This window comes from Helianthus annuus, chromosome 7 (genome assembly GCF_002127325.2).
Source record: "Helianthus annuus cultivar XRQ/B chromosome 7, HanXRQr2.0-SUNRISE, whole genome shotgun sequence".
Classification (NCBI taxonomy): domain Eukaryota; kingdom Viridiplantae; phylum Streptophyta; class Magnoliopsida; order Asterales; family Asteraceae; genus Helianthus; species Helianthus annuus.
The window spans coordinates 64947015-64969662 of record NC_035439.2 but is presented as its reverse complement, the minus strand read 5'-3'; the positions used below and the strand labels follow the sequence as shown (position 1 = coordinate 64969662).

Genomic DNA, 22648 nt, shown 5'->3' with positions numbered 1-22648 from the left:
TGGTTTAAGTTTTGGGAAATAGTTAGACAACTATTTCGTGTTTACATTCTGTGCATACTTGGTAATTATTTTCCTTCCCAAGGGTGGGGGATTTAATACATGTGTGTTCGAAGTATATTATTAAGTCTCACTTAAAATATATCTTATTTCTAACTTCAAAATATAATTATTTTTCTCAAAAATATTATATTTTTATTTCACATAATTTCCCAAAAAAAATAATACGTTGACAAAATACGCGTTCATAAATATTTCTTTAAAGTGCGTAAGTTACGCTTTAACGATCGAGTGGTAATAATAATTACCGGTGTAACTTATATATATTTATCGTGAAAGCGTTCGTATTATTTTGGATTCGTTAACGTTCGATAATATTATTTTTACCCTAAAAATAATATTTATACACTTCACAAAATAATTGACAAGTGACGTTGTGAAAAATATATTTACTAAATATATATATCACGTTTTATTTTGTGAAATCCCACCTCCGATATTTTGTAAATAAAGTCGTGGCGAAACTTATATTTTGAAAACATGTCGAAAAGCATTTCTATCACTTATAGTGAAAATAATTCTAAGTGTTAGGTTTTTGGAAAAATTTCGCCAGAGTTTCCTCTGTAACTGGAGGTGGCCACGCTTTCAAGCGTATCATTTTCTTTTATAAATCAAACCAACAATTTCCTTATTCAACCAAAACAATGTTCAAAACAATAAACTAGCAATAAATATGTAAATCGCATAGAATCTCATGAACTTGTGGTTTAACTGAAAATATGAAGTAAACCCCATTACTTTTAGTGGATCTTTTTATAAAGCAATCCGATTTCATAAAAACCTTACTTTTAAAGAAATCCCGTCTTTACATCTTCTTGTAAATTTTATAAAAATTATTATTTTGTTGAAACTTTTGTGCTACACAAGTGTTTACACACTTGTGTGTTCTAAAAATCATACTTGTTAGTGTAAGATCCGTTTTTAGAAAACATGATTTCTTTGATATGTGGTTCTTTAAAAATACCACTTGTAGATATGTAGATCTGCTAGTTTTAAATACTATTTCGCAAGTAAAAACGCTTTTACACAAGTTCATGATTCATGTGTGGTAGAGTTTCACCCTTTAACCCTTGCCTTATTCAAAACAACCTTGTGTCATGATCCATGACCATGACCAACCCGGGTTAAATGATGATCCGAGCTACCACAACATAGATCGGGTCCAAATAATCACACAAATCAATTACTACGACATTTACACAACATATAAGCTTTTAACCATCATTATTTGTGTTTTTAGTAGACTTTAAAGCATCATCTTGTAGGTTTACGAGTTTCAACCATTACAAATCGTTTTAACCACTTTAAGATAGTTCAAGAAGGTGATTTAAGTAACATACCACTAGCTCTGGGCTAGGGAAGAATCTAAGCGCAAAATGAGAGGATAAAAGCTAGAGAATGAGGTCCTTCGAGCTCCAAGTGCACCAAGACTCCTTATGCGTGACCCTTGATGCTAGAATGATCTTGGAATGTGAAGATGGAAGTCGAATGATGGAGGGTTGAAAGAGGGGTGCTTGGCCGTGAGCTTGTAGAGAGGGAAAGAGAGAGTGTTGTGGTGTAATGTTAAGTGAATGTTCATGTGTGCCATCTCATGTTCTTATAGACAATTGCAAGATTATGGTCCAAAGGTTTAAGTGCTTTCTAGATATTAGACAAGTGAAAATAAAATAATTAAAATGGTACAAGGTATGTCCCCTTGTTAGGGACGGTTTCTAAAGGGGGGGGGGGTAGCTAGTTCATTTTCAACTAATTAGTTAGTTATCAGTTAGGTTAATTAGGTTAGTTAAGTATTAACCCGGTTAGTTGTGCGTAGTGCTTTATGGCGGGTGTTAGGGCATTCAGGGACCCTAACTGGTTCAGAAAAAGGTAAATAATGTTAATGGCAATATTTTCATGTTCTGGGTATAGTCCGGTTGTTCGGTTGGATAGTAATCCGTTAAAGCGCTTAACAAAGCTTTTAAGTGTCGTTAATACCATTTTTAGTGACACAACTTATTCCCGACACTTTGGAAAGTGTCTAGTAATATTTTTCTCATGTTTTGGCACTTTATTGGGTAACCAAATGCTGAATTTTTGGTTAATGTGCTGAATTTTGTGCTTAGTGTATGTTTTAGGCACATCCAGTCACTGTAACTTATTCCTAGAGACGCCGTTCTACAACCCTTGTATCCCTACACTCTCTACTAGTGTAGTACACTATCTCGGGCTCATACAGGCCTTAGAGGCAGTACCTGCCTGGTGCTAACTATGACAGCACATTAAATAGGTTATCCGTTCATTGTGCTACTGTGCTTTTGGTGCATCAAGGTTGTCACTAAGGTGCTGTAAGCAGAACATGGAGTGACAGCAAGTAAAGTACGATATAAGTAAGTACATGTATCAGCATTCAAGTAGCAGTTTATTCATAATTTCAAGTAAGCACAGTAATTAGGCAGAAAGCAAATATTAATTAAGTCGTACGGAAACCTGGTTTAGTGAGGGTTGTCACATTCTCCCCCCGTTAAAGAAATTTCATCCTCGAAATTTATACTACCTTAACTCCTTATGGTCACGTCACGCATGTATATATATATTTAACATCAAGGTAGCTAGTCATCAAATCGAATCAAACCTTTCTCACACTTGGTGGGTCCAAGAATATTTAATAATCCGCACCCTAGGGCTTAGAAGGTGGGTGCTCTTAGCAGTTGATGTCAGAAGTACAAAACGTACTTTACGTATAGCCCAATGCATTCCAGCTAACAGGGGTCCACAAGAGAGGATTTTTCAACTAATAAGATCCTCAAATGTCCGATTGTAGTATCCAAGCGAGTTTTCACGAAACATAGCACCCTCTAAAAGAATTCAGAAATTATCAACTCAAATGATATGGTAAAGTGATCTGTCAACTCCCAAGTAGACGAGTGGCAAGGTTCAGTGTGTTTGAACCTTTTGAACTGTGAGGATACACCGAATGAGTACAGACGAACCTGGTGTATCCTTGCTTTTATTTGTAGTTGCATCATGAATATGTAAATGATAAGTCAACAAAAGTTTATGTATTTTGCGTGGAACGGTTGGCCACGATTAACAAAAGCTACAAGTTTGCAATGACACTACAAGGTATTGTAATGACAAGATTCGAAATAGTGGTGACTGAACAAAATCACTGAGTTTGGAACCAGATGAAAGTGTACCGAAACAAACCGGAAGATGAAATTAAGTACTGCAAGGCGTTTGCTTGAATACGAAAGAATCGTTAGGGGGTACACCATGATATGCAATGAATTTATGTACCTTTGACTCAGCACGCAAGTGTGTTGAGAGTGATTTAATTGTGATAACGAAAACGGATTTAGGGCAAGTTGCAAAATAATTAATTAAATCCGTGTACAAAGCGAGTAGTCAGATAAGCGCAAGCTTCAGTTCTGTGAAAGTATCACTGTAAGGTATAGAAATTTATCAATGATTTAGTGGAGTCTTAGACCAAATAAGTCTACTACGATCCGAAACAAAAGAATATGTGCCAAAGTATTAGAATATAATGCTCTCAATGCATCATATAGCGTCTCAAATTAAACATGTGAACTGGATAAGTTCAAGCAGTTGAACCTAGTTTCAACGTAACCAAACAATAAACGTACATATCAACAAGGAAATCTTGACATGACAGCAAACATGTAACTTGAAAGAAGGTAGTTTCAAAAAGGGTGTTGACTTGACAACAAAAGAGTCAACAATGACAAAAATATAGGTCATTCGAATCACAAACTAGTAATTAGATTTGACGACGTTATAGCTGAACATTCATGAAGCGTCTATTCGAAATGAAACCGCATGCGTAGTAAATGGTGCATGGGTTATATATGGTAAAGAAGTGATGCGTTCTTACCAAAACGAAGAAGTGACCAAATATACGAAGCAAACGTTCGTTCGCTCTCAGCGAAGGAAAACAACGTGATGCAACTACTTGAGCGGAGCAGAAATGTAAATTTCTACTTGTTAGAAGTGAAAGTGAAGACTTCAACGGAAGAAAATTTAAGTACTTTCGTGTTTGTTAACTGTAATGACATGTTGGTCAAGTTAATGATGTTTGATTGAGTTGACAGATACGGTTCCTAGATGTAAGGCTTCTAGTTTCTCTGGATTCCGCACCTCGTGTGGATCTAGTTTATACATCGTGTAGGAAGCAGCATTTTGTTTATGTTTAAGCACAATCATTGTCCCACAATTTCATCCTGGTATATATCCTGAATTTCTCCGCTGACGATGTTTGATCGTCGGTCAGTCGTGTAGGATGTCTGCTAATTTTAGCAAGAGTCACTGACTCTGGTGGGTTAGCTCGTTCGGTTCCTGGTAGCTGACGCTTACTTGAAACTCATCATCCCTCTTTTTGGCGAGCAGATGGGGTTTTCCCAACAGGGGATTTTTGGTCTGTTATCTTCCTTCTTCATCAAATTCTGAAGCTTCACTGTCAATCCTTGCGTTTCCGAAGATATAAGTCATTAAGGGGGGGGGGGGGTATTGACTGCAGGTTTGACATCGGGAATTTATCTGATGCGAACGGAATTAGTCGTGGGAGAGAACATACTGGCAAATCCTCGGGGGAAACTTTAGGGCATTTTGTTGTACTAAGGAGATCTTCGTGCTTAGTTCTTCGGCTCCTCCTGTCCCCGACATGGGCCAAGAAACAACACATTCTTTATGCAACATCCTTCATGCCTTCATGCAATTTGTAGTTTGTAGAGGGATATCTTTCCTCATGAGTCATGATTGCTTCGTCGCTCGACTCCGGGACGCGGGTAACGATTCTCCACTTGGTTTCGCGATCGCGGGTTCATCCTAGTTACTATGTCAAGGTCGTTTATTAACTAGCCTCATTAATAGAGGGTCGTCTAACTTGCTCTTTACTAACTTAAGTAGGTTCCTAAATTCATGAGACGCGAGACAATGGTCGGCACCGCTATCAAATAACGTGAATGCAAGACTTTGGGTTGATAAAGAACGTACCGGTGACCATCTCAGGGTCCTGGCATGCTTCACTAGCTCCGGTGTTGGATGCTCCTTCATGGTCTTGGTTAATCTCTCTTGGGCAATCCTTTCCAAGGTGCCCCATACCACCGCAGTTACAACCTTCCTTTCCTCTTTTCGTCTCCTGCCAACACGTTTCCCTGTCGTGACCCCTTTTACCACAGTTGTCACACTTCCTATTACCACACTTCCCGTTATGATGGCGCTGGCATACTTCACACTTAGGTAGATTACCCAGGTACATCTTTCTCTTTTTGGCCCTTCTCCTTTCCTTTGCCTGATCACCTCCCTGAAATTTACCAAGCTTTCTTTTGTTCTTTCCAGATGTCTCCACTGGTGTTTCCTTCTTCTCGTCCGGGATCGAAAGTTTCACCAGCCTAAGTGCTTCCTTAGTGAGCTCCAGTCCTATCACATGGGCAATCACAGGGGATGGTGGCGTTGATACCATCATCAAGCTCAAGGCTTGAGGTGTCAGCTCCCAAATGGATTGCTCCATTCTCTTCAACTCGGGTTCCACTAGGTACGGAACGACTCGCGACAAATCGTAAAGCCTTTTCACGTGCTTCACCACATCTGGACCTTCCTTCTGTAGCTCCCAGAACTCTAGTTCCAACCCTTGGATATCCTTCTGAGAACAGTACTCCTTACGCATTATTTCTTTCAGCTCGCTCCACGACATCGCATAAGCTACAGCCTCGTCCAACTCTCGGACCTTACGGTCCCACCATAACAGAGCTCCATCTTGTAGCAATCCGGAAATGTACGGGACTTGCTGCTCTGGCGTGCAACCACTCATTCGCACAACGGCATCCACATTCTCAACCCATTTTACAAATGCTATGGCACCTCCCGTGCCACCGAAATTCGGAAGGTTGCATTCTAGGAAAAACTGGTAGGTACACCCTGTATCCAAGAATTCATCATCACAATAGGTATTAGCAGGGCACTTTAGGGACTTTCCAACGTATTGTAATGTGTCTCAAGTGACTTAAACATTACCGTTAGGTAGGTCTCTCCATGAGGCACCTTCGCCATGTTGGTAGCGGAGAACCTCGTGCCGAGCTCTGACTCGAGAGGCGTGCGCTAACCATTCTGCCTTAGTCAGTCGGGTGATCTCTTGATGCGACATCTTCTAGGAAGAAGTTCATGTTAGTTAGGTCTCTTCTATTCAGAGAAGATAAATAGTTGTTTGGAACACATGTATCACACATGTTTAAGTCATTATATTACACATCACGCAATTCATCAAGCAAGTAATTGGGATCATGTTTACCGAAAGTATATCAAACAAACACGTGTTTCTCAGTCATAGCACATTCTCATTATATTGGTATCATGTCTTATGATTAGGTTTTCATTATACGGGTAAGCACATTGCATCAAAATCATAACGTTCGTACGTAATTTGAGGGTTTCGTTTAATAAAAGTATAGCAAGTAAACATGTAGTATCAAAATTTTAGTACGCGCATAAGTGTTACTGATCGCATTTAGCAATGACATGACGACTGAGCTTTCGCTGATTATTGGCCATAATGTTTTAGCACATGCTTTGTGACAATTGGTTTCCATCGTTTTCCGGCTACAATTTCATTGTCTTACAAAAGGTATCACATTACCAGGGTCACCGGGTCTCCCTACCCTTGCCCAACAAGTATACCAGCATATCTAAATTACGTAGTCAGACGTGGTCCTCACAAATCTCCACAATCTTGGGGTCTCCACCCAATCGTAACGCAATCTGCGTTATCCAGATATCAACATTTCTGGTAACTAAGGTGGGGGAGGAAAGAAAAGTAACTATCGATATGCTTGAATTCCTCCGCGACTTGTATGTTCCTCGAAGTAGTCAACTGATTTGCCGCTTAATGGTAAAAGGAACGATCATCAAAAATCCTAGGGACGGTGGAATATCAGAGGTTAAGAGCATAAAAGGGATCCTGATGTATGTGGCGGATTAAGGCATGCTAGTGTAGGACGTGGTGTTTACTCAAAGTTTTCAGATAATATGCTGTCTTGTGATGTAGACCCTTAACTCATGCTTTAGTTAGGTAATGTTTTGCATTTGAAGTTGCCCTTCGTGGTGTCAGCTCAAGCTTCAATGTTCCACTACTCATATTCTCAACTGTAGTTGACATTACTGAAGCAACGTACCCTGGGTATGTTTTTCATAATGTGAGAAATGGTAAGGGTTCATAGTTAGCATAGTGCGTTTGTAGGCACCATCCAATTGGCTTATCGAGCGTTGTAGTGGTGAATGTAGCAAGTGGTGTGGCCTGGAGCATCTCTACTAGGCGCGGGTACGTCCTGACGGAGAGTGTTAGGCACGATGGCGCAATGGGCGTCGTTCTTCACAAGGGAATAACGAACCTTTCCACAAATAAGGGGGTGTTGCCTGATGCAGATAGATATAAGAGGTGCAACGTCTGGCAGACTGAAAAGAAACATGATCGTGATCAAGTATAGGTGTAGGTTCAACAGGCGCAATATCAAGCCGTCTCAATGGTGTAGTAGTTGGCTCAGGTACAGGCTCCGGTCATGTAGCGGTGTTGGTGAGTATCAGTGGTGAGTGTGGGAACAAAAAGTGCATCCATAGGAACTGGAACAGGGGCTGAAACATGAGTCGCAAGGGAGTGTCACAGGAAACTCCAAAGGTGGGTAACTATTGTCATCGTCTATCCACCCACTTCGGGTGTGCGCGTATCGAGAATCAACTTGGGCCGCAAGAAGCGCATGATTGAACTGTACAGGCACAGAGTCAGGAACATCAACAATGTGAGGGGCATCAACATGAGCATCAATAGCATGCTCATCCTCCAGCAGTGGAGCAACAATGGAATGGTCATCGATAGATACATTATCAATCAAAGGATCCACAGCGGATACATCTGCACGAATAGGGTCATGCTCGAATACGGGGTCTGGAGTAGCTACTGGCTCGGGGGCTACGACATCTAAAATCGAATGCATGGCCAATGAGGTCAACTGGGCCAACTGGGTCAACCGGGTCCTCCATAGGCTGATCCTAGTGGTATAAACTCGATCTCCTGATCTGGGTCGAATTCTGGGGAAAAGACAGGATCGGAATTCTCCTCAACATCGTGATCGAGAGCAAAGCTAGGAGCAAGGGCAACAGAGGATGCTCTATCAGGATCTGATTCATGAGAAAAGTGTTGCACACTCTGAGTGTGTGAAGGTCCGGCGGCCACAGACTCGAGGGAGTCCAGGACCGGTGAGTGAGCAGGTAACTCCTCTGCGGGAGCATCTGCGAGCAACAAAAGATCTCCAGCGGCTAGAAGGGCCTCACCCTGAACATCATCCTCTAGGGGCTCGTCATCAAATGGATCGACATCGCCATCAGCGTCAGCGTTGAGAAGCATATCGTTGGCAGGATAAACGACCAAAGGTATGGGAGCAGGGGTCTCTACAAGCGGTAGGTCCCCAATAAGAGGGCCTTCAGCGAGGAGTAGAAGATCACCGGCAGCAATGAACGCCTCGCCCTCCATGTCATCCTTGAGTGGGTCCTCGACGTCGTCGTCAGTGCCTACGTCCAGGGGCATATCAACAATAGGGTAAGCGACAAAAGGTATAGGGGCAGGGATCACCGCGAACGGCGAATCCCCAGCGATAGGGCTATCAGCGGGCTCATCCGCGACATCGGGCAGTGCAAATGGCTGGAAGTCGTCATTGTCCGTGTTGGTAGTATCCGAAGTGTGTACCTCACTTTCTGTCATAATCTCATCGCCCGACACGATTGCTAAAGGATCCGAGGTGTCCGTCACTTCAGTATTTGAAGAGGATGCCATGTCGTCTTGTAACACAAACACACACATGCACAAATAATAAATCACATAATCAAATAAACACATTAGTCACCAGTTAAGCAATCAAATAGTTCTCCTAGTCCCACTAGCCAAATTCCTCCCAGTCTCTAAGACTGCTCTATCATCTACCTCGACCTCTTAGATCGAGCCTCGGCCTCCAAGACCGAGCCTCAGCCTCCAAGACTGAGCCTATTCTCCATAGTCTCACTAGCTATCTACCTCGATCTCTTAGATCGAGCCTCGGCCTCCAAGACCGAGCCTCAGCCTCCAAGACTGAGCCTACTCTTCCTAGTCCAACTAGCCATCTACCTCGATCTCTTAGATCGAGCCTCGATCTCCAAGACTGAGCCTCAGCCTCCAAGACTGAGCCTAATAATAAATAAAATGTGCTAAACATTTGTTTATAAAAAGGTTTTGGATCTGGACTTAAGTGGTATGCAGTAAAAATGTTTTCGTGAGAGCTCTAGTGATCATAGTCTAGACTCGAGAAGAAATCCTAGTTCGCTATGATCAGGGCTCTGATACCAAGCTGTCACACCTTGGCTTTGCGGAAGCGTGGTTAATTTGGTGTGACTTCTTAATACCATAGCTTAACCATAACAAGCTATATGAATTTAAAAACCATGCAAGATCATCCGTTGATTAAGTTTCAAAATAAAAGTACCACAACATTGTTTTAAAGTACCGACACATGCAGCGGAAATTACAACCTAATAACATAAAAACATTGTTCAGAATCACAGACATAAAGCAGACGTAGTTTAAAAGCGGTGGCTTGTCTAGGCAAGAGCCACGACCCCTAAACTTGGATGACCTTATTTCTCATACGCAGCGTGAAAACGTATCATACCATGCCAGATCCTTAATTACCTGAAATACATGTAAGTTGGAAAAATCAACAAAAATTGTTGAGCAAGTTCATGTGTAGTGAGTAAGTAAAAACCTTTGTAAGTATAAAATCCTGGTATGTAGCAAATAAGGAAAAAGAGATCACCAATGGTTTGCAAGGCCATTGATATGTGTGAAGTGCAAGTAGGAAGGCACAAACCTAGCAGACTTATGCGCTGGGTACAAAGTCATCCCGAGGTCCGTTATGCTGGGCCTGGGACTGGGCTCGCTACACCCAAATAGATCTATCGCTCCTGCCCCTCGGTCCTACCCTGAGGATTAATGACCTCAAGTTTCCGCCTACCCAATTCACATGATCTAAATAATAACCCTCCTTACGCTAACCATACCATATAAGAAATATTCGTAATCATGGTAACATGTATTTCACCCCCGCAGTTTAGAAAAACTGAAAACAGTTAAGAGAAAGGGGGGACATGAACTCACAGCGGTGCGTCTCTACCAAGTATGTCTCCAAGTCAAGCAGCTGTGCAACGACCTACATGTACTAATTCTATTAGACGGACGGCCGTGCCTTAGCTTTATGGTTTAAGTTTTGGGAAATAGTTAGACAACTATTTCGTGTTTACATTCTGTGCATACTTGGTAATTATTTTCCTTCCCAAGGGTGGGGGATTTAATACATGTGTGTTCGAAGTATATTATTAAGTCTCACTTAAAATATATCTTATTTCTAACTTCAAAATATAATTATTTTTCTCAAAAATATTATATTTTTATTTCACATAATTTCCCAAAAAAATAATACGTTGACAAAATACGCGTTCATAAATATTTCTTTAAAGTGCGTAAGTTACGTTTTAACGATCGAGTGGTAATAATAATTACCGGTGTAACTTATATATATTTATCGTGAAAGCGTTCGTATTATTTTGGATTCGTTAACGTTCGATAATATTATTTTTACCCTAAAAATAATATTTATACACTTCACAAAATAATTGACAAGTGACGTTGTGAAAAATATATTTACTAAATATATATATCACGTTTTATTTTGTGAAATCCCACCTCTGATATTTTGTAAATAAAGTCGTGGCGAAACTTATATTTTGAAAACACGTCGAAAAGCATTTCTATCACTTATAGTGAAAATAATTCTAAGTGTTAGGTTTTTGGAAAAATTTCGCTAGAGTTTCCTCTGTAACTGGAGGTGGCCACGCTTTCAAGCGTATCATTTTCTTTTATAAATCAAACCAACAATTTCCTTATTCAACCAAAACAATGTTCAAAACAACAAACTAGTCAATAAATATGTAAATCGCATAGAATCTCATGAACTTGTGGTTTAACCGAAAATATGAAGTAAACCCCATTACTTTTAGTGGATCTTTATATAAAGCAATCCGATTTCGTAAAAACCTTACTTTTAAAGAAATCTCGTCTTTACATCTTCTTGTAAATTTTATAAAAATTATTATTTTGTCGAAACTTTTGTGCTACACAAGTGTTTACACACTTGTGTGTTCTAAAAATCATACTTGTTAGTGTAAGATCCGTTTTTAGAAAACATGATTTCTTTGATATGTGGTTCTTTAAAAATACCACTTGTAGATATGTAGATCTGCTAGTTTTAAATACTATTTCGCAAGTAAAAACGCTTTTACACAAGTTAATGATTCGTGTGTGGTAGAGTTTCACCCTTTAACCCTTGCTTTATTCAAAACAACCTTGTGTCATGATCCATGACCATGACCAACCCGGGTTAAATGATGATCCGAGCTACCACAACATAGATCGGGTCCAAATAATCACACAAATCAATTACTACGACATTTACACAACATATAAGCTTTTAACCATCATTATTTGTGTTTTTAGTAGACTTTAAAGCATCATCTTGTAGGTTTACGAGTTTCAACCATTACAAATCGTTTTAACCACTTTAAGATAGTTTAAGAAGGTGATTTAAGTAACATACCACTAGCTCGGGGCTAGGGAAGAATCTAAGCGCAAAATGAGAGGATAAAAGCTATAGAATGAGGTCCTTCGAGCTCCAAGTGCACCAAGACTCCTTATGCGTGACCCTTGATGCTAGAATGATCTTGGAATGTGAAGATGGAAGTCGAATGATGGAGGGTCGAAAGAGGGGTGCTTGGCCGTGAGCTTGTAGAGAGGGAAAGAGAGAGTGTTGTGGTGTAATGTTAAGTGAATGTTCATGTGTGCCATCTCATGTTCTTATAGACAATTGCAAGATTATGGTCCAAAGGTTTAAGTGCTTTCTAGATATTAGACAAGTGAAAATAAAATAATTAAAATGGTACAAGGTATGTCCCCCTTGTTGGGGACGGTTTCTAAAGGGGGGGGGTAGCTAGTTCATTTTCAACTAATTAGTTAGTTATCAGTTAGGTTAATTAGGTTAGTTAAGTATTAACCCGGTTAGTTGTGCGTAGTGCTTTATGGCGGGTGTTAGGGCATTCAGGGACCCTAACTGGTTCAGAAAAAGGTAAATAATGTTAATGGCAATATTTTCATGTTCTGGGTATATTCCGGTTGTTCGGTTGGATAGTAATCCGTTAAAGCGCTTAACAAAGCTTTTAAGTGTCGTTAATACCATTTTTAGTGACGCAACTTATTCCCGACACTTTGGAAAGTGTCTAGTAATATTTTTCTCATGTTTTGGCACTTTATTGGGTAACCAAATGCTGAATTTTTGGTTAATGTGCTGAATTTTGTGCTTAGTGTACGTTTTAGGCACATCCAGTCAGTCACTGTAACTTATTCCTAGAGACGCCGTTCTACAACCCTTGTATCCCTACACTCTCTACTAGTGTAGTACACTATCTCGGGCTCATACAGGCCTTAGGGGCAGTACCTGCCTGGTGCTAACTATGACAGCACATTCAATAGGTTATCCGTTCATTGTGCTACTGTGCTTTTGGTGCATCAAGGTTATCACTAAGGTGCTGTAAGCAGAACATGGAGTGACAGCAAGTAAAGTACGATATAAGTAAGTACATGTATCAGCATTCAAGTAGTAGTTTATTCATAATTTCAAGTAAGCACAGTAATTAGGCAGAAAGCAAATATTAATTAAGTCGTACGGAAACCTGGTTTAGTGAGGGTTGTCACACATTATCACTCATGTTATGTTTGCTTCCTGGTAGCTCTTTTCCTCTGCCTGAGGATGCTGCTTTGCTAGTACTTTCAGAGGATGTGCTTCTTGTTGACGAAGCTTTTCTAGCTTTGATATTTGCTTGTTCCTTTGACCAGAGGTTTAGGGATGGGGAGTTATGCAGGAATGAGGATGTTGGCAGTGGTTGAGGATCAAAGGATGTTCGCACAAATGGCGTTGTTGGCAGTCTCCATGGATCATCAGCATAGGTGGAAACCCTTTGCTGCTTGTGTTGTCTCTCAAGGTCTGCAAGTTATGCCTTGAGAAATTTCATTTCAGCTTCTTTTTTCTGAAGAGCTTGTGGAATTTGTGGCCCTGAGGAGTTGTGTACTAGATGGAGGAGTTCATGATGTAGCTCAAGGATTTTGGCTTTGATCTCATAGATGATACCTTCTAGTTCTTGAACTCTGGTTGTAAGATCTTCGTGAGCCTTTGTGATATTGTTTTGTTGAGCTAGGATGGTGTTGAGGGCCTTGTTTTGGACAACAGCTTTTTCACTTTGCCAATTCAGGGTGGCCTCAGCAGCTGTTTTTGATTCAGGAACACCAATTGCACCAACAGTTGTTGGGTTCTTGATTTTCCAGCTATGTTTGATTTTTTGTTGGGTGTTCTCGAAAGAGGTTAAGGGTGGGAACTCAACTTGGTACTCTGGGAGGAAGGGACTGGAGGTGTCGTTCCGAGCATAAAGCACTCAACTACTTGGGTAGGTGGATATCTTGGTTTGGATGGTTGTGTCTGTTTGGGTTTTGGTTTTGAATCACCATACAGGACATAGTAGTCAAATTTTCCTGATGGTTCTCCAAGCAGACCAACATTTGGATCTCCAGCTTCATATCTTTTCTTTAGGGCATTTTGGGATCCCTTTTTCTTTTTGTTTTTGGTTTCCTCCTTGTACTCAAGTTCATATGCTTCATCCATGCATTTCTGGCAATCGCATACATCGAACGGGAAGTGTGGTTCCTCTGCCGGTTGCATCATGCTTATCGTAGAGAAAATCTCTCTTCGATCTTGTCTTGCAAATCGAACCTCAACTTGTCCATCCTGGTGGCGGACAAAGTCTGGGGTTGTGGTTGTCTGAACCGGTGCTTGGTGGATCTGTTCGTAATTGGTTATCCATTTTTCGAGTAGAAGTTTTGTAAGTTCTTCTCTGGATAACTGTTTGGGAACATATGTGCAGGTTGGTGTGGCATTGGAGTTGATGTCTATGAGTAGAGCATCGCTAGAGTTATCCTGCGATCCGGGAACCATGATGTCCAAAGAGTTGTTTTGGACACGATATGCCATCTGATAGTGGAATGTGGCCTGAAAGGTGTTAACCTGTGGCGTACCACCGATCTGAATCTGGGCTTTCAAGGCTGTTAACAACGAAGGATCATTGAGTGGCATATTGAAGTTGGGATAGAAGGTGACGAAGACAGTTCCAACATTTAACGTAGTTTGGATGGTACCAATACAGGCATGCTGGTACTCCACGAATCTTGTATCGACTAGGGCGATACGAGAGAACGCAGGTAGTCCTTTTCTTCCATGGAAGGTTAGGGCTAGTCTTATGGCACGAAAGTGGATATGTGTATATCCTTGGGATAGACAGATCCTTGGAAGAGTGAGAGGGACGAGGTGTTCAGACGTTCTTGCTGGGAGTTGGTGTGAATCAAACTTGGAGGTTTGCACAAACTCTTTTACAACTGGGTTTGACGCAGAACTGACTAGTTGTTTTACTTTTTTGGAGAGGGAATTTTGGGGTTTTCTGAAGACACTATAAGGGTTAACTGAAGGTAGACTAGTAATAGGGGCTTTAGATTCATCAGAGACATAAGAGATCTCATATACCTGATCAATCTTTGACGCAGACGACTGAAGGAAACTGGAATTTGACCGGGAAAGACTTTGATCTGGATTCATATCTGGGTTTAGACTTCTAACACTTCTTATATTTATCCTCAAGCCCGTACTTTGAGGAAATTACCGCGGACCCTTCTGACTTACAACTCACCTAACTAGCTTCTTTTGGACTCAATATAAGAAACTCAGCGTGTTGGACCAGACTGACAAGACCTTGTAAAGTTAGTGTTCTGTTGTTGAGAGATCCGCGCAAAGTCGGCAGTCAACAGAGCATACTAAACAAACCTTAGAAAGGGATGGCAGGAGCACTATGGCTCTGATACCAGATGTGGCATCATTGGGCTACAAGAACTGGGTCATGCTAATCTATATATATGCAAGGTTTAGGGCAATACTATTTTGGTCAGAATGGGCCTGAGCCCATTTAATTAGGCTGCCGCGAAAACTCGGGCGAACTAGCCCTCACGGTTTGGGTTTTCAATCCAATTGAGTTAAGTTTGGGCTTCAAGGGTTTGAGGTGCGACCCAAACATATGCACGGCATAAGGTTCGGGCCCAATTCACACACTCACACATATTTACTTAAACACATAATTCAGTTAGCAATCCAATTACAGTCACAATTGTTTACCAATCTTTATCGTCGTAAGAAATACAAAAGAGGAATAACAAGAAACAGGATCACGCGACGAAGAGATACGGACCTTGAAAGTTCGGGTTGCCATAACACGACTCGATGACGTAAGCATCAGACATTATGTATCAACAGAGTGAACAATGCGAATCAAATGCATTCCGAAATAGCACATTGCATGTTAGCATTGGATTTGATCCAACATGCATGGTCGGTTCAGTATATTCCAAACGAAGGTGAAGAAGAAGAGGAAGATGAAGACGAAGGCCAAGATGAAGACAAGTATGACGAAAGCGTAAATGAAAATTAAGACGAATAGTATTGTTTGTATGTTTTTTTAATATTAATGTAATTTTTTATTTAATGTAATATTAGGCTATCTATTATGGGTTTTGTTAAGAAAAAAAGTGTTGCCACGTAGGTAATCATTACTTATTATTTTTATATTGGATCTATGTATAAATTATGTTGAAATAATTAATTTAAAACTATAGATAAATTTAACATTATTTTGTCTCTATGCATCAAATACGGTATAAATAATTAATTTAGAACATAAATTTAACATTTATTATATGTAAACTAAATATTAAATTCAGAATTATAAATTTGTTTACTTAAATAATACAAAGTGTTTCTCACCCAGTGACGAATCTAAGAACTTTTTTCACTGGGTTCCTTTTGGTAGATTTTCACTAATTTTTCCCATTTTTTCTAAACCGAATTTTTCCAAATACAATGAGGTTCTCACTATTTTTTCTCATTTTTTCTAAACCGGATTTTTCCAAATCATATGAGGTTCTCACTAGTTTTTTTCATTTTTTCTAAACCGAATAGGTTCCTGTAAACCTACAAAAGTGGCCTAGATCCGCCCCTGTTCTCACCTCCAATATCTTCCCCCAATGCCAAAAGTACAAGAAATTGAAACCCTAAATTCAAAAGCTCATTTTTTAAGTAGCCAGCAGTGCCAAATTGAAATGGTAAATTCAACGCCAAAAATGAAACTAAAGCTTTGTTTCTTTGAAGTCGCTGGCAACACCACCTTAAATCCAGCCTCCTCCTTTCCGAATTCTGCGCAACCGGTAATGATGTTGACGATGGTGGCTCAAACGGTGGCCGGCTTCAGTTTTCTCTCTATCCCTCTCTTGATATGTCCTAAAACTCATCGGTCTCCAGTTTTATTAGTGGAAAAACCATCAGGCTATTGGTCTACACATTGTCAAAGATAGCCCATCCATTCAATATCTTCTCCTCAACGTCGTGGTTCGCCCCAAGGGTTGTGCCCCGCGCCATTGTGTTGCGGTGATTTAGGCGTCAACGGGCTGACGTGGCACTGGATCTGATTCGATGTCTTTTCCTAAAAAAACTAAAAATAAATAATTGGGTAATCATCAATGTTTTAAAAACCGGTTTTTAAATCAACCGGATTAAGCTAAAAAATGGTTCAACCGGTTGAATCGGGTTGTACCGAGCGGTTCAACCGGGTTGACTAGCTAATTCTATAATTTCATAAATTACACATCAACTCAGAAATTAATCCAAAAATGTATGATTACATATTAAAAATTGATCCAAAAGTAGATCCACAATAAAAAAAAATCAAAAGATAATCGAAAACCATTCAGTTTTCCAACAAGCTCTTTTAAATGAAAGTGTACGACATGTTTAAGCCATTTGAGTTGAATACATTAACTATTTTCGTTTCATACAACATTAAATAAGAACTTTTAGTTACGAATAATCATAATATATAAAAATTACGTAAGATAAGTAACATATATAATAAAAAAAAGTAACAACCCAAACTAAAATAACTCTGGGCCGGTACCAGTATTACATTTCAAACCGGTATACCGGATTTTACCACTGGTACAAACCTTATGCCGTTTCACTTATTTACCGGGGTGTTTCGTACCGGATTTACATCTGAAAACGGTAATACCGGTATAACCGGCCGGTATTTACCGGTTTTTAAACAATGGTAATCATTGTTAGGGGCATTATGGATTATGGGGCATTATACCACTACACCACTTTTAAAATTCATCTCTTATAATGCCCCCCCCCCCCTTCTGACTAGGATGTCACATGTTGTTTCATATTCAAGAGAAGGATATTATTATGATGCCCCACTACACATGAAATTATAGTGTGTTATTTGGATGAACAAATTATCAGAGTATAATTATTACAGTAAATATGATTGCTCTTTATTATGAGTTGGTATTTCATTTATTTGATAATAAGACCATGTATAGTGGTTAAGAAAAATAATGCCTACACCATGGGGCATTATCCGACATGTGGCAGTCCAGTCAGCATGGGGCGTTATTGCAAAAGTGGCGTAGTGGGAATAATGCCCAAATAATGTCCCTTCCAATCATTAAACAAAAAAAAGCAAACTAAATGATCATTGGCTAGTCAAACCCACTTCTTCTCCCATTGGCCACATGCAAGAATCAAATGGAGTTATGCAGCGTTTTCTTAATAACGCCAAAATCAAATTTCTGAATTTTTTTTAAAATAACGCCTAGTGTAATGGAGGGGGCGGGCGTTTTGGGGCGTTTTTTTTTCAATTATTTTTAAAAATCACGCCCCACTACGGGTGGTCTAAGTGGGTGTTTGGATTAACTTATTTTGGAGCTACTTTTGACTTATTAACTTCTTAGAAGTGAAAAGGAATCCCAAACATCCCATGAGAAGCACTTTTAGGGTTAAAAGGAATCCCAAACACCTTCTCAGAAAGACTTTTATGGCTTGAATTAGCTTTAAAAAGGATAAATTGAGAAGTTAGACATTCTAACTTCTCACTTTTGAGAAGGACTTTTGATAAGTCAGAAGTTAAAAAGGAATCCCAAACACCCCCTAAGTTTTTGCTTTTAATGTGTTTTGAAATTTGTTATTAAAAAATTGGTTTATTGTAAACTTTGGCCGTGTTTGTATAAATATCACAAACCCGCGGGTCTAGATTCTAGTTAAATAGAATGAAAGCAATAAGGTGGTGTTTGTTTTATAAAAAAAACTAGGTTATAACCCGGAAATTTTCTGGGTAGGAAAATTTAATTTACAAAAAATAAAAGTATAAAAATAACCTTTAACATCTAAAGTATCATCTTTCCCTTTTCTTCACCATAAACTTTTAATTCGGTTTCTTGAACCTTTTCTTGCTGTAAAGAGCCATAAAAACATACGAAAACAAGAATATATATATATTAATCATGTATATTTTTTTAGTATAACAACTTATTTTTTAAAAATTTGTATACACGTATAGACAATACCTCACTGTCATTCTACACTCTAAATCAAACTGGTGACACCATTGAGCCTGGTAATACAATAACCATAAACTAAATTGAGTCTGGTAAAGCATTCAACTTTTTATATATGTATTCTATTGGTATTATATCTTCTTTTTTGTCACCAAATATGCCAGCTTAATCTTCTTTTTTTTGGCTTTAAAAGCCATCATATGTTCCTCAATATGAACAACCAACCAAATCTTGATCTCTATATACTTGACATTAACAACCAAGGGGCAAAAAAAATGATGCCCTTTTGACCACAAAACATGAAATAGAAAAATTGTCCAAATTTGGCCAGTTTGGTAAAATCTCATCAAGCATCTTCCACAATTTTTTACATAGATCCGGTAGTTCTTTATCACCATCAGCGTATAATACCTGCAATGAAAAAAGAAATAAAAAATCAAGCTTTGTAAAAAAGGTATGTAACTAACTTATTTCCATAAATCATACGCCAAAAAGAAATTTAAACATACTCTCAACTTGTGCTTGTCATCTAAATAATCATAAGAATCAACACCTTTGTAATACTTGCCTAAAAAGAAACATATATATACTGAACATAATATTATCCGCTTAGCTAATTTATATGATAATACTAACATTTTCTCTAATGGCCACCAAACTTTATCGGTAATGTTCCGCCGAATCTTGCCCCATTTCTTTTTCAATATTTAGGTTACGAAAAAGCAACCAACTATGAATTTGTAAGCATAGGAAAAAATCAATAGAAAGTGAATGAAATTATATCAAAATCCTAATTGTCAAGTTATTTATCAAATCTAAAATCACCCTAAACACTTTCGCAAATAATGAATTTAAAACTCATTCCAAGAAAAAATTACTATTGATGCATTTGCTTGACCACCATATATCAACACTGCATGAGCCTAAAAGATTGCATAACTAAAATCAGCATAATATGTCCAAATATATTGTAGAGAACTAAAAACCTACTGTTTTAGATTGATTTTAGAAACTATGGTTTATGAGGTCTTAAAAAAATGGTCCTAAAAAAACTAAGGGAAATGTGGACCTGTAGTAGTATCAGTCACAAAGATGACCTTCTTTTGTAACCCTTGCCATTTAAGTATAAATAATGGAATGTATTGCATAAGAGGATGAAGACTCATGATAATGTCCAACTTGCAATCCATTAAACCTGCCTCAGCCTCTCTTCAATTAAAAGTATTATCACATTAAAAAATGTTAAAACCAAAGCATTCCCACAAAATTTACATCAAAGGGGAGGTAATGGGCTTGGGTCAAAACAGGGAATTCCTAGTGTGTGTCAAAAGGGGTCTGGTCACAGATTGAGCAAAGCAGGCACACGAACACTTGTAATCAACATTTTATTAACTTTATAAAAAAAGATTGCAATTATATACGAATACAAATACAATATTATTTTCGACCAAATGGTAAAAGGTTGAGTCCAAATGGTAAAGCCATTGGAGTTAAGGTGTTGCTCCCCTTCAGATCAAGGGTTCGAGCATCGCCGAAGGCGGATTGTTGTAAAATTGTTGTTAAAAAAACAAATACAATATTATTTAAACAATTATGCATATAAATACACTTCGGATTACTTTCGACCCGTTTAACCCAATTCACCTGTCAAACCCATTTATGAAGAAATGGATTGAAATTGTTTCCTCTACTTATTTGGAATGCTACACTAACACATAAAAAATCACATTCAATTATCATTTTCGCAATTTGAATGATCAAAACAACATAGTGACAAAGAAATCATTTTCATGGCATAAATTCGATTTGCAAACCATTCACTCCTAAAAAATATAAAAAGATTTTGCTATTTCAATCCTGTAAATAGTCTCAAAAAAGAATTTCCCATGAAACAAACAACATGCGAGTTAGGTAATTGAGTTAACTGAACAACCAACACTTACCTGATGATAGTCATTTGTTTAAGGTTAATGTGTGTGTAGATTTTATCTTTTGCCAAAGCAGACCTCTCACTGCCAAAGTCTACACTAACACAATAAGAACAATGCTAACTCAATAACATAATGCTATGAAATATTTAAAAACACATAAAAACTAATATACCTTCAAGAACATACATCCAAGTATCCAATAATGAATCTTTGTCATCAAACATTTGGAATTAAGCTAACTTCAGCTACAAATTGAAGATGTGTTTCCATCCAATTCATCCATAGTTTCCCTACTCCCCTACATAACAAAAAAACATTAAAGTTGTTTTATGATCTGTAATCGACAAAATGGGTCAGACGGAGTAACGGGCTAGAACACGTTTTGACAAATATAAAGCGGGTCAAAACATGACCTCTAAAAGTATGGATTCGCAAAACCTCCTAATTAAAAACAACAACAACCAAAAATCAATCAAAACCTTAAAAGTTTTTAATCAAGTCATTCAGATAGAAATAAAAAATCAAAACCAACATATGTAGCAACTGATGATTCAACTCACCAAAAACAAAAATCCAAAAGACATATATAATTAACTAAAAGATATTTAAATTTGCAAACAAAGTTCAAAAATTAAAACAAATGAATCTATATAAAATAAGGAGATATTTAAATTTGTAAACAAAAGTCACTATCCAAATTTGAAAAGTGGTTTAAATGTTATCGATTAAAATTTTTAAATATTAGTTTAAATTGTTAAATTATACATTTAAATTAGAGTTAATTGCTCTGATGGTCCCTGTTGTTTCGCGTTTAGTCCCTACCTTTTGAAAATAGCAGGTATGCTCTTTATGGTTTACATTTTGTTACTCGAATAGTCCCCTGAGTAGATGTTAGTTAGTTTAGAAATAGTAGGTATGTTCCCTATGGTTTGTCATTTGTTACTCGGATAGTCCCCTGAGTAAATGCCAGGGGACTATCCGAGTAACAAAATGATAAACCATAGGGAGCATATCTGCTATTTCCAAAAGGTGGGGACTAGACGTGAAAAACGTGAAACCACAAGGACCATCCGCGCAATTAACTATTTAAATTATTAACATAAATAGTTAATGTTAAATTAGGAAAGATGTTCAAACAATATTAATTTAAAACTTTACAAACTTTATTGTTAGCTTAAATTTACAAAAAAAATAAAAATAAAAAAATAGTTAAGGTTAAATTAGGAATGTACTGAAAGTTACAATTTTAATTTGCCACTAAAAAAATCTAATAATAGTAAAATTAAAATTTACATATAATATAGAACAAAAAAAAGTTAATGTGTATTTATAAATTATGTAGTACTGAATGTTCTCAGTAAAGTAAAGGAACGGAATTTGAATTATTACCATACTTACAAATATCACAAAGAACAAGAACAAATATTCATGTTGAAATTGATCAAGAACTTAAAAACGAATATCATAATAATATATGAAAATCGTTAAACCATAATTACCTTAATATTAGGAGCAAAGCCACCTTCGTCACCAACATTGGTTGCATTATGGTCATATATTTTCTTGATAACAACCTGCAAACATATGTAACATAATTTCAAAGATCAATACAAATCCAAACAAACATAAGGAAGTGTGATTGTGTTGAGCCAATACCGAGATATCAATGCCTATTCCAACCCTCTTACGTCACAACAATTGTATTTGAAAAAAAAAAAACAAACTAAAATTACTAATGATAGAGTAATTGTATTCAGTAGAGACCCTACATTCCCAAATCACCTAATACCAACATAACCAAATCATAATAAAAACTTTAAAATTAAACAAACAGATGCCCCACATTCCAAAAACACCTAAAAGTAACCAACAAACAAAAATAACAATTCAAACACACATAGTTCAATTCACGATCAAACAAAAAGACGAACATAGGAATTATCGAATTATAAATCAAGATTGAACGAACATTAAACACGGATCATCAAAGAAAGATACGTTTAGAACATTACAGATTGAGAATAAAAGTTACCTTTTTTGCTTCAATCGCGATAGA

General features: G+C 37.9%; 1 protein-coding gene across 1 annotated transcript; it reads right to left on the bottom strand.

Moving 5' to 3' along the window:
* Positions 1–19016: 19016 nt before the first annotated feature.
* Positions 19017–22219, bottom strand: LOC110866304. Its single transcript, XM_035975176.1, has 5 exons — positions 22092–22219; positions 20765–20890; positions 20605–20683; positions 19759–19870; positions 19017–19584 (listed from the first exon to the last, which is right to left on the bottom strand). The coding sequence occupies exons 2-5, from the start codon at positions 20814–20816 to the stop codon at positions 19513–19515; spliced, it is 315 nt and encodes a 104-aa protein (XP_035831069.1). The 5' UTR covers positions 20817–20890; positions 22092–22219; the 3' UTR covers positions 19017–19512.
* Between the last annotated feature and the right edge of the window lie 429 nt (positions 22220–22648).